Here is a 17238-nt window from a genome sequence, read left to right as displayed (position 1 = left end):
TGAGGTCACAATCAGAACGTAATTGATTTCTCCTGTGAGCAGAATGTAATTTACGCTTGTTCGATTTATCAAAAAAGCATAACGACAAAAAATCTCGGAGATTTTAATGGTTAATTGAGCTACACGACGTTAATCCAATAAGAACACATTTGGAGGAAGGCAAATCGTTAATAGTTAGAGGATTATTGGGTAACACAATGCAATTATTCATGGATTTGTTACAGATTATTTATTATTATTTTTACAACGCGCAAGCGTTAAATGTCTACAGCGGTTATCTTGCGTTACAGAGGCGCCAAAATTGGCTGCACAAATGAGCTGATTAACAAGACTATCGCGTGATCAAAGTGATCCCTCGGCCGTATCTTACAGATTTAGTCTTCATTTTTGCGGTATTAGTTACGATTCCATTACACGAACATTGCAGACAGAGCAACCGCGTTATGCGGCCCACCCACGCTCAGCGTAATATTAGTAGCGGTTTCGCAATCCGACCACCACGGTAGTCATGTGCGAATGTGCATATTCACCTCTTCTTGCCTTGTATTTGATAGTCACGTAGTCATCTGCAAAAAAAATCCTGCAGTTACAAGGTGATCAGTTCAATCGTCCGTCGAAGACTATTCGAATATTATCGTCAAGCAATCGCTCGTCTATTTAAATTTCTTTAGCAAGCAACCGGATCACTGGATCAGCGATCGTAACGAAAACATGTAGACTTATATTTTTCACGGGCAAAATTGCATCTGCGCGATTACCACTCGTAATTGCAACGAGCACTTACCGTTTTTGTCCGCGCGGTGCAGCGAGTCGTACATTTTCTTGTACCATTTCGCTTGATTGTTCTCCTTGACTTCCTAAAAGTAATTTACCGCCACTACTGAGAACGAGATGTTGCACACCGCAACATTAATTTATTTATACTGCAACCACTGAATTGCGACTAAAAGCAACCCTTCTCGTAGTTGCGTTCATTCATTATTTGTTATATAAATCAAATTTAAAAAATATATATATGTACATTCGATTTATTTAATGACTATTTGTGGACTTACCGATCTCAGCACGAGAGGAATACCCTCCCTAGTCACCGGTCCGATCCCCTCAAACTTTCGAGGGCCCAGATCGGCCATCTTCTTCGGCGGTACATTCTCCGCTTCCGGCTCACTCTCATATTCTTTCTTCAATGTGTAGACTGACCGATTCAATTTCACAAGAAATCATTAGCACTCGCGTACGTAATCCGGAAATGGGTCGACATGTACGTTATTCAACAGTTATCACAGTTGGTTAGCGAACGAACGTTAGCGGTAAAGAACAGAAATATGGCTGGATTTCCGATAACCGATTGCTCGATTTGTACGCACGGGCTTTTTACGTGGGTGGTTCTTGCATATTATCCAGTCGTAATAGTGATACCACATTGTTCGACTATTTAAATAATCACGATTGATTAATGTACTTACTTATCTCTCCTGGGGAGAGTAGCGGTTTCCCATCACTCGTGAAACGATTGTCAGCCGATACGCTCTCTACCAAGTAAGCTGCGCCCTTTGGCAATTGTCCCTCTGTAATAAAATTGTGATAATGTTATTACTGGCTAAAGTCATCTACAGCGATTCTTCACAAATTGATATCTTCGCATTTTTCTTTTCGAAATTCTTTCTTCGATAAATGTATGTATATTTATGCATAAAAAGAAGAAGAGCCAATATTTAGTCCACGGTTCATTAATTTTTGTTCTCTTCCTTTTTAATTGATTTTATAAATAATTGATTTTACTTTCCAGGCACAAGCACATAGTGGTCGTTTACAGTCGTTTACAGTTAGGAGAAATATTCATGAAAGAACGTCAGACATGAAAGGAATTGAAATTTCAATAACCGAGTAATTGGAGCTTTCATCATCAAATTATAGATTCTCGATATTGATTTTATTTTTCTCGAGACACAGATGTAGGTACAGAGGAATATTAATAAAAAAAACTCACCTCTTGCTTTCTGCAACAACGTGATGGTCGGATTCTGGGCGCGCGGCAGGCGCGGTGTGGATGCGAGCGCATTCAACCCCTGAGAAGGTGCCGAGTGCGAGTTGACGATTCGCGAGGAACTGCTCTCGTACACGCTTCGCGAGCTCTCCCTCTTCACCACCTCGTTCTGCCAAGGCGGTGGCGGCGCCTCCTGAACAGAACTTTGCGTGAGTATTGCCATGTATCCTTGAACTTCGCAAACTTCGCCTTTTCACATGGGGCGACAAATCAATAACGACTTGATAAGGAGCCAATTCGTATGACATTACAGACATCTTCTTTTTCATGGAAATGTAATTCTTGTCTTCATTCAAAACGCACGCAAATTCTTCCCTTGAAGAATTTTATTGCTCAAATTAACATTCCGGAGCTTAACGCTTTGCGTTAATTGCGAAAAGAGAACAGTTCTTCGCGCTGAGTAAACAGCTTCCCCAGCGCCGTAATTAGACGAATGGTATACTTACCTCTTCCTTCGGCTGCTGTTTCCGGCTCAGCACAGGACTCTCGAATTGCACGGGGCGAAACTCCTTTCTTTCAGCAACGGGGCTCGCGCCGGCGCTGGCCGGGGTCCAAACCGGTAGGATCGGCTCGTCTTTCTTCGGTGGTTCTTTGGTTCGTTCAGGACTCGGATGCTTCACCGGCGGTGTCTGTCCGGGCGACCAAACGCCTGGCAACGGAAACGAGCTCTTCAGAGATATGTCATCCACGTGCGACATTGCACGATGCAACTGTTAGTTGACACACTTGTTATCGTATCATCAGGCTCGAAACTTTTATTGTATTATACAATCCTTTGCAGAGAGACCAGACCGATCCATCATTTCCTGATTGATTACTCCCTAGCTTTTGTCGCTACGGAACACTTTGCTTTGCGACTGAAGTATCGATCATGTGACCTAACTGGATAACGTTACGCTACGTCGAAGGAAATCCGCTGAAAGGTCTTTGCTCCTGAAACAGCTGCGTTATGTGGATTCGGCAGATTGGCGCTAAAGCTAACATATGATACGTATACGGGCGCGTGATGCTAATCTTGGCGCACGGGGCGCATTACATAAGGTATCATCTTTTTCCCCGACCGTTTCCTGCATTCTGCTACATCATCGCTTATTAGTGGCTCGGCCCGAGATTGTTGAGACTGCTTCTGACGCAGACCTGTGAAGTCTTTCGTAACATATCTCAATTTGCATCATACTTCACAAACTTTGGAAAAATACTATCTATAAAATATATATAGATATTCTCGATGTTAATGTATTCATTTAAAAGAAAAATCGATTGTGCTTTAGTAAAAGCGTTGAGGATGCACAAATAATTGTCGATCAAGAATGAATTGCGAGCAGCAATAAATCGTAATCACCAATTAATAATTCGTATTGTCAATATTCTACTCAAACCAGTAAACTCGGCTTAACATTCGTTTGATGGCTGTTTGGTGAAGAATTTTAGAAGCCGTTGTAAGTTTTCGAAAAAAATCTGTTTCCCGTAACGCGGCTGACACACAAGTAGAGAGTTATCACGCGGATGACTTCATCGTCATCACGTCGGATATCGGAGGGGTGGCAACATCAGCCCGATAAAGATACATCGCGCGATGAGTCACAGGCGCATATGTCGGATTAAAACTTGTCCGGCCAATTTGCGGCAGTTCGAGCGTCTTTTTCAGCCGCTCGTTCGCACGCGCGTGAGGAGGCACAACAGGAAATCAGGAACGGTTCATTCGGGCTGGGTAAAATTAGAAGTCGCGTGGGCGACACGCCGGCATTATAAGACACGCGTAATTGCAATTGGCCGAGAACGCACCGAGCACAATGCCGCGGCGGTTTTCTGGAGCGAATGTGAACTGCGCACGACACATCAGCGAGCGTTACGTGCGATTTCGGTGTGGCCAAAGATCCGAGATCGTGTGTGAAAATAATAACTTACTCAATGGAACGTGAATAACTGAGCTTGATAAATACAGGCAGCAACGACAAACAGCGATTTTTCTAATGGCCAGCCCGATGGTTACGTTTCGAGATTTAATTTCTGAGATGCTCGGGTTTGATCGTAATCACGTCAACTTTTAATTTAATAGAAAATCGCGCGGCGAATAAAATGTGGTTCCTAACGATTGCTGGAATGTCGCGTGTACATCTCTATCGTTAGATAATTAATGTGCACGCGTCAATTTATAATTCTATTACGGTAATGCGCTGGTGCGTTTTGGCTGATTGCGACATCGGCGCGATTAATTAATCAACGCCATCGCGACGCCAGCTGCATCCATCCAGCCCGTCGTCGTCAAAAACACCGAACTCCCGTTGTTTTTGTATGATAATTTGCTGACACACATACTATTTATAACTAACCACCGCAGCGAGACAGTAATTAGTTGAGACGCTAATATCGCGAGCACGATATTCTCACGTAATCGAAATTAATGCACGCCTGTCCTCAGTCTTACCTGGACAGGATCACGGAACAAGATAACGCACGTAAACCCGACATGCACGCACAGACATGTGTGTACACGCCACACTACGACAAGAATTTAATTAACGACCGATCTCTCGTCGTTAGGGACACACACGTGGTCCCGCACAATGCGGCTACACCCTACGCACACGCTCGACACTTAATTAATTTTATTGCACCTTGAAAATGAGCGTCTATTAACTCAACAAAAGCACACTTTCAATGGCGACTCCAATTCTTCTGAACACTCGTCATTCACTTATGACGTTCCTTGGTATTTAATTGGGAACTTGATTAATCGACGCTCAAAACGTGATTAACAAACGGAGCCTTATTGAGGATGTTAATGGACAAATATCTCCTTGTAGTTAATTGATTGTATGTGAAACACATTGATTATTACTGTCTCAAAAAAATGGTATTTTTTCTTGTTCATTATTGCAAAATGTACAACGGCAACGATAACAAAGATACACTGTTAGTCTCACACATTCCTCGCGCAGGTTTACCTGGTTTCGCCGACGAGGCTTTAAATGTAGGGGCAAACATAACGTTCTCTGAAAGCATCAAATAACATTTTGTCAAACGTGTCTCCTCCGCCCTGGCAAGAATCGCATGTTCTATATATCTAGCGATATTTCGTCGAGCGTCTCCCGTAAAATGCTCGTAACGATAAGTCGTGAGAAATTCGTGAGAAAAAGTATCTTTTAAGATTTGAAACGATCAAAGCGAAGTAATCCTGATACCTATCTCGGGGTCAACATTGCGAGTCTTCTCGATTACACGCCACGTCCAATACCGTCTCGAGAGCTCTTCAAAGTTACTTTCACGATGAGGCCGCCGCGATTCATTAATATAAAAGCGATCTTGATGAACCGCCACGGAACGGGCAAAAAGAGAGGGACAAAGCGGAGTGGATTGCCTTATTCCTCAGCGAACTAAGCACTGTGTACATCACATCACAATATATGTATCATAGTGCACACCGCAATGCATTTCCAAGATTGACTCGTGTGATTCGCGAGCACCAAAAAATCGGCCAATAATTCCTGAATCATCCGACTGCTGATATCAATATCCCGGAATTAATTTTTCTCACGTTGATTTATCTTTTTTTTTCTGCTAATTATGCAAAAGTATTTAAATATTTTTCTCGTCGTTTTTTTGCGGAAGCAATCCCAGACTATCCAAGAGACGCCTTTTAAGGATTTTCCCTCCGAGCACGCACGATCTCCCTCGCGATCGCGGGACTACCTGTTGAAGGAACCCCCGAGTGTTTATTGTGTCCCCCTCCCCATCTCCTCCTCCCCGTTATACGATGTTACATCGATGTTTCCGGAACGATCACTCACTTTTCTCCAACATCGCCACTTTACGGGACTCTCGGCGATTTTTTGATCCGACGCGACGCCGCGTATTCCGGGGAGACACCCTCTCGACGAGGTACGAGGTACGAGAAAGTAGTACGGTAGATGCCAGCCGACTGAGGCGTCGCGACGCCGATGAGGCTCGACGCCACGCTATGCCACGCCACGCCACGGCACGCCACGGCACGCCGCGCGCGCGACGCTCACGATGTCGACGTCGACGTCGACGGCGTCCGAAGCTGTGTCATGCAGAATTTCGAGCTCACCGCCAACCAGCAAGAGGCCGGTTATATACCTACGTATATACATATATGTACGGTTCCTCGCGAGGTAGATGGATGCAAGTCTGTATTTGTCGCAACAGATTTTTCGGGTGATAGTCCCAATGATAATTAATATAACGAATTAATGTAAAATCAAATAGATGAATAAAAAAATAATATAATGGACAGAGAGAGATGACAGGAAGTTAGATAAATAATTTTAGCTTCACAGCTGGATACACGTTGAATCCATTGATGACAAAGATTTCCTTTGTTTCCTTTGATTAACGCAACAGTCGATATTAAATGAAAGTTTTTTATTGCAGAATACTCGTGTTAGCGAGCGGTATCATCTTACAAGACTGCGTAACAACTGTGTGCATGCTATCAGTGATGAAGCAAAATTGCGCACGCACCTTGCTCAAGTAGAAATCCCTTGCCGATTCTCAAAGCTTTGTCAATCTCGTGCAGCAGATCGCTTTCATTGTCTCTTCCCCTTGCAGCGAAATTGCAGCTGTTCCCTTTGATAAAAAAGCATGCCCATAGCCACCAAAAAAAGAAAAGAAAAAGAAAAGAAAAATGCGATAAATTAATATTGCTCAGCGCGTTGTGAATTCGTGAAGCAAGGCCGCAAGCAACGTTAAAAGAGCGCGCGACGAGGAGAAATTCTTCGATAGAATTTTTCCGGATATTCATCATTTGTTTGTAAAGGAGGATTAATATATCGGCCGTAATACTAATAATTCGTATCCACAGGCGGCTGCCTAAATTCGCACATTTAGCTCCGACGAAACGCACGCTGTGCTAAACATTCGTGCTAAAGATAGAATAGAAAATAAACGGACGCTTCGGTAACCGCGCTGAAAGGTTCACGAGACTTACGAAATACAAATAACCGCTGCGAGTTAATAGTAATAGGCGAGCGAGTCGGTTCGCCGTTGATGAAATGTCAATAGAAGTTAACAATGTTGCATTGACAGGTGATTTTAAAAGTATCGATCATTTCATGCAACCCCGGATATTCCTCCGGGTGCTTTTATTCTCTTTATCGGGAGCATTAGTTGGCTGTTTCCAGAACAAACACGCATTTATGCTATACCACAATATTATATTATGCTACAAAATGTCTATTACATCAAACGGGTGAGAGGTTTGAAAGACTGATAGCACAAACATGCAATAAGAACATGCAGAGAAGTTTATTTTAAATAGAACACAAGGAAAAAGCGATACCACATTATCGAAATCAGTGGGAGGATCATTGTCCTAATTGCATTTCATTTCATTGATTTGAATCTTTAATAAAGAAAAACTTGCCGAGTCTAGAAGAGTTTAGAATATCGGATTATAACACATATGTATTTGTCCCGTTTTTTAGTGTTTTTAAATATATTATCATATTAAAAAAACGAGACGAATATATGTTATACAATCCAATTATTAATTTCGCATCATCGAAAAATTCCATGAGTCTCGTCAATCATCGTTTCGAGATCTGAATCCTGTCAGAAAGGCTCCATGCCCTTTGCCTATGATCAGTTTAACGGAAAGCAAAACTCTTCGGGGGTACTCCGGAGAACGATCTGAGGACACGCGGTGGCCAGTAGGCCACGTCGAGCGGATGATTGAAAATAGCCGAAAACAAGACGGTGGTTCCGGCTCTAGTCGAAATGGCGGGCGTCCTACGAGCGCGAGTGGCCTATTTCTCGTCGCGGTGGCTTAAATTTAGCTTTTCATCGTCGAATGAATCACGCGAGCGTCGACGACGGCGCGGATTGCCGGATAGACGATGGCGGGATCCAGAAGAGTAAACCTTTCGCGAGCGTGATACCAGCTGACCCTGACCAGGTTGACCGCGCTTTCACGATGGACGTTTGAAAGAGCTGATCGTGTTAAGTGGATCGTGGAAGATCAAAGAAAGTACGCAGCGATACCGCGTTATCGCGATTAAGAGAGAGGAAAAGTAGTTGCTGCGAAATTACGCAAGCTCTCTTATGAATATTTGAGATTATGAATGAAGAATGACAAATTTCCGCTAATAACGATACGATTAAGCATCCCGCAGTGCTAATCGACTCTGGAAAATCGAAACGCGAACGACGTGACGCAATTTGATAGCCTCTGAGCCCCTAATGCTGATATTCCTTGTTATCGCAGACTCTCGCGGTGGTTCATTATCCGCGCGCGCTGTCAGGCGCGAACGATAGCGCACGTGTAAGCTGTAGTATGAATGTAATATAATAATTTTCCTCATCGCATCACATTCTGGAATGAGTCCGACGTCCCGAAATAAATGCCGAAATATATATACGCGCGCTCGGATTTACGTCACAAAACATTAAACCGGGCTTTGCAAGTGAGCGAGGATGCGTACGAGCGCACTTCGTAATGAAAAATTTGCGTAAATACGTAATTATTGGTATCGCGTCAAGTGTATCGCGCGCGATATACAGCGGGATTTATTATATTTACACTGCAAAAACGATTATCGTTATGTGACGAGATATTAATCGGATCATGGAATTGGAGCAATCTGTACCGCGTGATTGTGATGCTGTACGCCCTACACAACGTACGGGCGGATCCGCGTCGTCTGACGGGCTTCCGCTCTTATCCCACTGGGAACTAATTTCACTTCCGGAGTTGTCTAGGAAAACGTACTTGACGCAGTAATGGCATTTGTGTTTCGGCGTGTCTCGTTTATTGAGAAAGTTTGCCCGAGCTAAGGCGATCTGGCAGAGGAACGTGTATCGAGGACGAAAGTTCTTGCTTCTCGATAAATCTCGACTGTTTTAGTTGGTCGACGTCACGAACTTTACAGTGCGATTTTATCACGCGAAATCGAGGAGACCTCTTGATTGATCAGGAAATCTCAACGATCTCAATTACCTGTCATATTATTCAGCTCGTCAAGTTTTCAATGCAGAACTGCTGCCCTGCATGCTTTTAAATTACGTCGGACTCGGAATTACATCTCGTTTCACCGCTGACTGACGAGTTTGCGAGGGAAGAACCGCGAAACCGGGAAACATTAATTAAAAATTAATTATTCATCTCCCTCGCAGTCTCTCGTCCGCGCGACCAACAACCTTCTCGTGTTGTTGACCGTTAGGTGGACAGATAGAGAGAATTAGCGTAATACCATCAACATCGTTAGTGACGACAAACACTGAGGCATCTACGAACGTCGAACAAGATGCACGCGCTACGTTAGTGGTTGCTACAAAACGGGCATTTCTCCCGGAGACGCCGAGAGAATCCGGGTCGCGCGGTCTTCTCTTTTGACATTTTTCTGTTCATCTCGGGCGGGACACTCTCAGCAGCCATCATCAATCGTCACCAATCCATCTCGCAACACGACGAGCAACACAGCAAAATCCACGGTCCATTCCATTTGCCGTAACTCACCGCCCTCGCCCTCGTCCGTCATCGTCTCGGAGAGCTTCAGGAACTCCCGCAGGTGCTTCGGCAGCCTCCGCGCGTCCTCGAGCTCCTTGCCATCGACCAGGAACCTGGCGCTGATCACATCACCCTCGTGCTCCTCCTCGTGCTCCGTTCCGCTGCCGTCGAGGTCGATCCCGAATTTGCTCAGCCGACTCCGCGCCTTCTCGATGAACTCTCGCGCCATCACGCTCATGTTGTCGCTCGAGTTGCCGTTCGACCTGCACTTGATGTCCTCGTGCGTGCTGATCTTTACGACTTTGTGGTTTCTACGCTCCTGCCGTTCCAGCACCTTGCGCACGTACTCGTCGTACATCCGCTGGCGAAAAGCCTCGCCATTCGTAGGCAACGTCGTCGTCATCATCATCGTCGTTGTCGTCGTCGGACTCTTCATTTCAATATGCTTACGAAGATCCGGTAGAATTGTGCTCTCGGTGGACGTTTTAAAGTCGTCCTTCGGTGTCGCCTTCGCCGTCCACGTATCAGCGTGAGACCCATCAGCTTCATCGATCTTTTCGTGCTTGGTTCCTCCGTTTGCCAACGGACTCTTGTTTTCCTTCCGGGTGATTACGCGACGCTCCTCACGTTCGATACTCTCCGAAGACTCCTCCTCTTCGTGAACGCCGTTCTCGTGGTAGGACTTCTTCTGGAATTGCCGGCTACCCGTTTTGTTGATCGTCTCGGTGCGATCCGCTTCCACATTCCGCGATTTCTCTCGCCAGTATTCCTTCTGAATTTCCGGCTCGCTTTGACAGGTCTTCCTCTCCAAGAAGCGATTCTCCTCTCGCTTTTCCCGCGCACATTTCCCGCTTGTCGTCCCGTCGCCGACATGGATCGGAATTTCACGTTCGCGTTCACCAGCCGTGCTGGTTTTCCGCGAGGTCTCCTCGTCGCCGAGCGACGATTTCCTTGCGTCGTCGCACCGCTTCGTTCGATGATACTGCGTTTGGAATTCCTCGAAGGCCTTTCTCTCCTCCTCCTCGGCCAGAATCACGTTCTTCAGCTGCTCCTCCAGCAGCTCGATGTACTTGAGTTGCTGGACAAAGTATTCCTGCGACAGTGAACTTCTTTTGTTGTCATCAAGACGTCGCGACGTCTCCGTCTGCAGCTTCTTCAGCTTATCCATGATCTCTATGGCGGCTACGTGCTTCAGCTTCTCCGGTGAGGCTTCATGATGGACCTTACGAGGCTCCAAGTGGCTGCGTGGCGGATTCTGGTGAAAAATGCTCGTCGTGTCGATGCATGATCTGTCGACGGTGACTATACGTTTCGGTAACGGTGGCACTTCGAGTCTGTCGTCGATCAATGCCGGGTTTACGTGCTTGCCTGGGTCAGTTGTTTTCCTGAGCGGTGGCGGCGTCCTCTTATCAGCAATATCCATCGATCGATCGATGATTGCACTGTTGAGCGCAAACGAGCCCTTGGCGAACGGCCTCTCCGAGTCGCGCGCTGTTGCGGTATCATTTCGATGTCCAGCCTCGGCGGCGATGGACCATGTAATATCGGACTGATCTGGCCGGGCCACGTGACCGGCCGGCTTATCGTCTCTCCTTGATTCGCCGTCCTCGCCCCTCACCGCCGCCAAGAATAGCCCGTTCGCAGTGGTACTCTGGCGATCGTGTCTGGCCAGGTTCGGCCAGTCACTCAAACTAGCGGCCTTCAGACGTTCTTGACCCTCGTCGTGACCGGAGGAGCCCATGACGCCTTCAACGTCAGTCGTTCTCTTCAACTGGCGATCCGCGATCACGCCACCTGATGAACCGTTCCGCTCCTCTTTGATGATCTCCAGCAGCCGGCTGCTCGAACCGTCGGCGTCACGATGGAACGCGCGAGTGGGCGGTTTGGGTGCCTTCAGGGTCGCGTCACCGTCCTCTTTGGCGCTCGTCGGAGAGATGTGCACCCGATATTGTGGCACCGGGACGTACTGCGGCTGTTCCTCGCGGTAGCTGTAGCGATTCAGGAACTTGCGATGGAGGTCCAGCAGGGTGTCCGCGCTCGCGCGTACACGCGTGGCCTGCTGCGATGGAGATAAGCACACCAGGAGCCTGGGATCTTCCTTGGTGGAGAGACCCCTCCAGCACTGACGCTCCATCTCGCCGTCCGACTCTGACAATTCAATATTAACTGCTGAACGCAAGCCGGTCCGGTCTGAAATCCGGTCTGAAACATCGTTTTCAACGTCGTTAGGGCGCACCGGCTCGTCGCCTCGTGGCGTTTTCGTTAGTCCGTGTCGTTGATCACTCACTCCATGCATCGAGCTCAATCGGGCGTTATCATCGCGTCGGCGAACGCTGTCCGCCGGCGGCACGTTACTCACAAACCTCTGCAGAGTCCGCAGACTCTCGAAGATGTTCAGCCGCGGCGTGGTGATCTCGCCGATCACCTGCGGCCCAAACGGCATCGACAGAATCTTCTTGACGCAGAGCTCCCTCAGCGAGGCTGGACGACCCATCGCATCCTTCGAGATGTCCTCGGGGACCTCTTTGACGACTTCTCTGGCTTCGATCAGCGGCGCGTAATAGAGATCCTCCACGGGCGAGTAGGGAACCGGCTGCGGCGATTCCGAATTGTTTCCCACTGTCTCTCCGGTGGATCCTTCGCATTTTAATAGAGTCAATTTCTTCTTTAGGGACTCGGACTCCTCCTTCAGATTGGAAGCATTATCGTTCTCCTTCATCTCGCGGACGATCGCGCTGATGTCAGTTAGCGACGCGCCTGATGGACGATGTCTTATAGTGCTGAAGGACGTGGTACTACTAGACGAGTCGTGCCCTTGCATATCGCCCGCCTCACCCTCGGACACGAGGTCACCGTTCGCCAGGGCGTCCACCCTTTGAAGACTCGCCTCCTCGTCGTCGGACGGATTCCGCGCGTTACTTTGCCGTGACGTACTACGCGTTTCTTCCTCGTGTCTCTCCTCGCTCCTCGACTCCCACGTCGAATATTTGGGATTATCGAGACCGTCTCTCTGGTTAATGCTCGTGCTCTCCTCGATTATCCTCGTCTCCGATGTCTTGCTCTTCACTATTCGCTCACGGCGGAAGCTGGACGTTGGCTTTTCAGTCTCCTCCTTCTCTTGGAGTTTCTTTTTGTTCTTGGTACTCGAAGAACCCATCGCTGCCTTGTCCTTTACCAAAGAAGTCGAGGTAATATCTGATTTATTCCTCTTCAGTCGTTCGGTCGGAGCAGCCGCACCTTGGTTCACCCGGAAGTTCTCCTTTCCTGATCGGTCCCGGTCCGCAGGACGCCTGCACACCTCGGCTTCACCCTCCTGCCGGCTCGGCGATGCGTTTCGATTATGTGTCGGTGGTGCACCGAGCGTCGCGGACTTCCCTTCCTCGCGGCGTGTTATTTCCGTGCACGTCGCGCTTGCCAACGCAACGCCGGGCGTCCCGACGCCGCGCGAGTGTGACAGATCATCGTCGCGAATACCCGATGACGCGATCGATCGTCCGTCTTCCGCCAAACTCTCGACATTCCCAACTTGCAAAGGGTCATTCGTTTGTTCGAGTCGTCGGTTCACGCGACAGCAAGTTTCGTCGACGTGGACGCTGCTTGAGGAAGATTCGCGCGAGGGGCTGTTTTCGAAAGTCTCTCTGATCCTTGTAGAAGAGTCTACATCCTTGGGAAGCTCCGGCCGTCGTGGCGGTTCTTCCACGACCTCGGCCTCGCGACTCGCGCGCACCTTCCGTGCGAGTAAATTTGTCGACCTGGATTCGTCGCTCGTCGCAACAAGCGGCTGATGGATGTTTCCAATACTCGGAATATAGTCTATTTCAGGTGGCGTCGGCGGTCTCTGAGGCTCGTGACCGAAGCTGGACGATCTCTTCGGGAGAGGTGGAGGTTGCTTCGTTCTCGACGAGATCGCTTTGCCTTGCAGCGGATACGAAAATGAGTCAATTTTATCATCCGCTTGTGACGCATCTTGATTGTTGGATGTGACTTCTGTGCTTTTTTGACAATTGTCGCGCTTCTTTGATTCTCCAGCTGTCTCGATTTCAAATAATTTGTTATCTTCTGTATTTTTAGGTACATGATTTACGTCATCTGGTGATGCAGAATGCTTTACCAGCGCATTTTTCTTAGTATCCTGCATTTTATTATTTGCTAATATTGTTTTATTAATATTCACAGCGCAGGTATTTTTCACTGTCTCAATTTTCTCAACAATGCAATGACCCTCTGCTTTTAAATTATTTTGCATTGTGTTTGCTGTATTCGTCGAGAGTTCGTTAAGTGATGCATCATGCATCGTATCTATTTTTCTGTTTATTGTCTCGACCGCAGGACTAGTGTCGTTTATATGTACATTTATACCTGGCATTTCATAATCCGTGGTATCTTTAACGAAAACTGACTTAATGTTTTCAGATTTTTTGAAATTATCCGATTCGCCGCACGAGCGTGGTAATTCCGAAATGTCAGTTTCCGTCGCGTCGCTTTTGATTTTAATGTTGCACTCACGAAACTGTGTAGAAGCTGTCTCGATCTTCTCAGGATCGTTTCCTTTCGATTCAGCCCTGTCTGTCTGTGTTCTCTCAGTGGAGTGCCTGTCCTCGCGCCGGTACTTGCTGATCTCTTCATTTATGAAATCCCTGATGTGCTGCGCCTCATCCTCCGACAATCTCTCGCCCTCCTCTTGTATGATATCCAGAAAACTGTTGGCGTAATGCGATGTCGATATTGTGCGCTTCTTCGTCTTCCAGCGCGACGAGGCGGTCACTTTCTCAAGCGATCTGCTCTCCTTCGTCGCCTGTGGGATTTTCTCGTGGGATCCACCCTCCTCCTCGGCCGTCACCTCCTCGGAGAAGCTTGGTAATTGCAGGTCTTCGATGAAGTTTCGCAGCTTCTTCTCGACGTCCCTCGGCATCACCGTCGCCCACATCGAGGTCGGGGACTCCGCTTCCGGTTTGGGGAACTTTCTCTGCGGCGCGACTTCCTGGCCGATTTGCGTCCTCCGCTTGAACTCTTCGTGATCCTCGGACTCCTGCACCCCGATCGACTCCCTTTCCGCATCGGATTCAAATTCGACGATGATCGTCGGGCCGCAGTCGACCTCCGCGTCGCTGTCGGTGACCTCCCGGATTTCCAGTCGATTCTCCTTGGCCGCGCGATCGCCGAGCGGTTGCATCAGCTCCACGGGTTCCGAAATCGTCACTACTGACGGCTTTGACGTCCGGTCGCCGCTTCCGGTCTCCAGGATGCCCACCCCAGTGATGTGGCTGATCGTCGCTTCAAGGGGAAGACTGCTGATGGTCGTGATCTCGATTATCCTCGGTCGGGATTCTGTCAGCTGAATCTTCTCGATCCTATGTTTGTCATCCAGCCGGACTCGATACTCGCGATTCAGCGATCCTTCGTCGCGATTCTCGAGCGGATTCGCGTTCGCCGGTTTCTCCGCTTGAGTGGAGTCGTTCGTCTTCGAAACGCTGTCGACGCTGGTGATGCCATCATTGATATCGTCATTGATATCCTCGTTGACATTGTCGTTGCCGCGTTCCTCGTTCGTGGAGATCATCGGCGTCTCCTCCTCGGGCTTCCGCTGCTCACTTTCATTTCGCGAGGATTCCGCGATGTTCGGCGGTCGCTGAGGTGGTCGCCGACGATTCCGACTTCTACGGGCGCGATTACGGTTGCCCTGCGGCATCCCGGTGCAATCCTCCGCGTCGGTCGCGTAATCCGGCTGACCGCGATGTTGCCCTACGATGTCGCGTACTCGTGGAGAAAATTCTCGAGGAGTCGGCGCGAAGCTGATGACCCACGCTTTATCCCGTTTTTCCCTTTTCTTTCCCTTCTGTTTCTTGCCTCGTACCTTCCCTCGTAGGATTCTCCCCGGAGGAATATCACGTCGCGGTCCCTTTACGTAACTCCCGCGGGTTCTTCCGACCTTTGTTTCTCTCTTTGTCTCCACCTAATATTCACTGCGCGTTTTCCTACTCGAGATTTCTCTCGCGTGCCCACGTGCGGTTGACGCGACCTCGCTTTTACGTCTAAAGACCGCGACTCGTTAGGATTTTTCGAGATTCTTCCGAGAGGAATAGCCGGATTCGAAAGTTTCTTAGAGTATTACTGAATGAACATTACTGCACCTGGCAGAAAATTACAGCTCCGATCGCTCCCACGGATTTCTATCACACGAATCAGCCTTGACTACGAATTGAAGCAAACAAATTTATTAAAATTCGAACAACTTTGCAAAAAAAGAGGACATCAAAATCGAAACGCTCGCTTTGAACTTTTTTTATATGATGGTTGAAATGGAGAATTATTCTTCTTAAAGACACAGCCTCGATCTTTTAACGGCCACTTAACTTACATTTGAATATTCCTCGAGCGTTTTTGTTCAGAATGTTCGAAGCGACTCAACTACCACTCTTAAATATACATTGCACATTTTATCTACTTTATGTCCGGACACAATTCGGCTTTCAGGGAGATCGAGGCCAGGCAATCGCAATCACAAGATGACGCTTGATGAAGAAAAGAAGAGAGAAGAAATACCGTGTGTATGTATAGTGCTTTAGCGATCATGCAAACAAGCGTGGTCCAGCCCAGCATTCCAAGTGTATAATATATATTCGCCTTTTGTCGATAACGAGGGAGTCTTACCTTTCTTAACGTCGCTCCGTTGTTCGCTCGAGCAGCTCTTCAGAGCACCGTTTTGATTGGCGTAGCTCTGCTCGACTTTTGTGTCATCTGAAAAAAGCGATGCGACGTTGAATTGTGATGGACATCGTCTCTCAGAAATCAATCTTGCTCAGAGCTATCAATGATTTTATTTTTTTACTCACAATAAAAATAATATAAATACGTCTCATGATACCCGATATAATCTGGACAATAAAGCAAACTTTGAAATATGCAAACGGTATGTATAGATAATCAATTTCCAACAACGTGACGAGGAATCATGGATCACATCAAGAGCGTCAACGAGTCTTATGTTTTCACGAAGAATCAGTTCAAGATGCCGGTCCACGTTTCTCGCGCTAGCAGCACCGTTTAATCGTGGAGGATTGGCGATTTCGCGACACTTGCGGACACACGCGCGAAACGAGAGTGCGACGACGAGAGGCCGGACATCGCGCGTGTACGAGGCAGACGCGAGGACGAGCGCGTTAAATTTAGGCCGTCGAGGACCCGACTGCCCCGTGTCGGCCGTGTTAAACGTCAACCAGCCGCGAGGGGATCAACGGCACCGCGACCTGTAGGGCTCATGAATCGCGATTATGCACTGGAGCATGGGGGATCCAACGCCACCCACAAGAGCCACCGTGTTCCCCACCCGCGCGTGTGCACCACGTACATACGTCACGTGTGCGTGCACGTATTCCACGTTCGCGTGTGCAGCACACGTGTGTATGTGTGTCTGTGTATTTGCGTGTGTTAGGTTGATCCAGGTGAGTTCGTGCATCGCGATGCACGCGTGCACACACGTGCGCGATTACGCGAGAACACGGCAGGAATTCAATTTCGCCATTTCGGCGGCCGGGGATCGTTCGCATACATTAGTGCGGCACGAAATTCTCGTCTATCCTCCGGCGAAAGATATAGCCCGTCGGTGTTTCGGCCGTTTCGCTCCGAGTGGAGATCACCACCCAGGGGATGATCCACTTACGTACGCATTCACGTCGAGTGCCGCGCTACTCCGTTCATAGGCACTCGACTTCGCGCAAAATCG

The 17238-nt window shown here is 48.0% G+C and overlaps 1 protein-coding gene across 1 annotated transcript in view; it reads right to left on the bottom strand.

Moving 5' to 3' along the window:
- The window catches only part of LOC105277770, a 72811-nt gene that overhangs the window by 25983 nt on the left and 29590 nt on the right, over positions 1 to 17238 (bottom strand). The window contains exons 5-14 of the mRNA XM_026973793.1: positions 16167 to 16253; positions 9534 to 15257; positions 6533 to 6637; positions 4996 to 5043; positions 2494 to 2696; positions 1991 to 2180; positions 1467 to 1568; positions 1056 to 1195; positions 785 to 857; positions 531 to 566 (exon numbers count right to left, since the gene is read on the bottom strand). Coding sequence (XP_026829594.1) covers positions 531 to 566; positions 785 to 857; positions 1056 to 1195; positions 1467 to 1568; positions 1991 to 2180; positions 2494 to 2696; positions 4996 to 5043; positions 6533 to 6637; positions 9534 to 15257; positions 16167 to 16253 — 6708 coding nt within the window. The remainder of the gene's footprint in view (positions 1 to 530; positions 567 to 784; positions 858 to 1055; positions 1196 to 1466; positions 1569 to 1990; positions 2181 to 2493; positions 2697 to 4995; positions 5044 to 6532; positions 6638 to 9533; positions 15258 to 16166; positions 16254 to 17238) is intronic.

Source organism: Ooceraea biroi, chromosome 11, assembly GCF_003672135.1.
Source record: "Ooceraea biroi isolate clonal line C1 chromosome 11, Obir_v5.4, whole genome shotgun sequence".
Taxonomy (NCBI): domain Eukaryota; kingdom Metazoa; phylum Arthropoda; class Insecta; order Hymenoptera; family Formicidae; genus Ooceraea; species Ooceraea biroi.
Note: the sequence above shows the minus strand (reverse complement) of the source record. Positions and strands in the feature narration are given on the sequence as shown.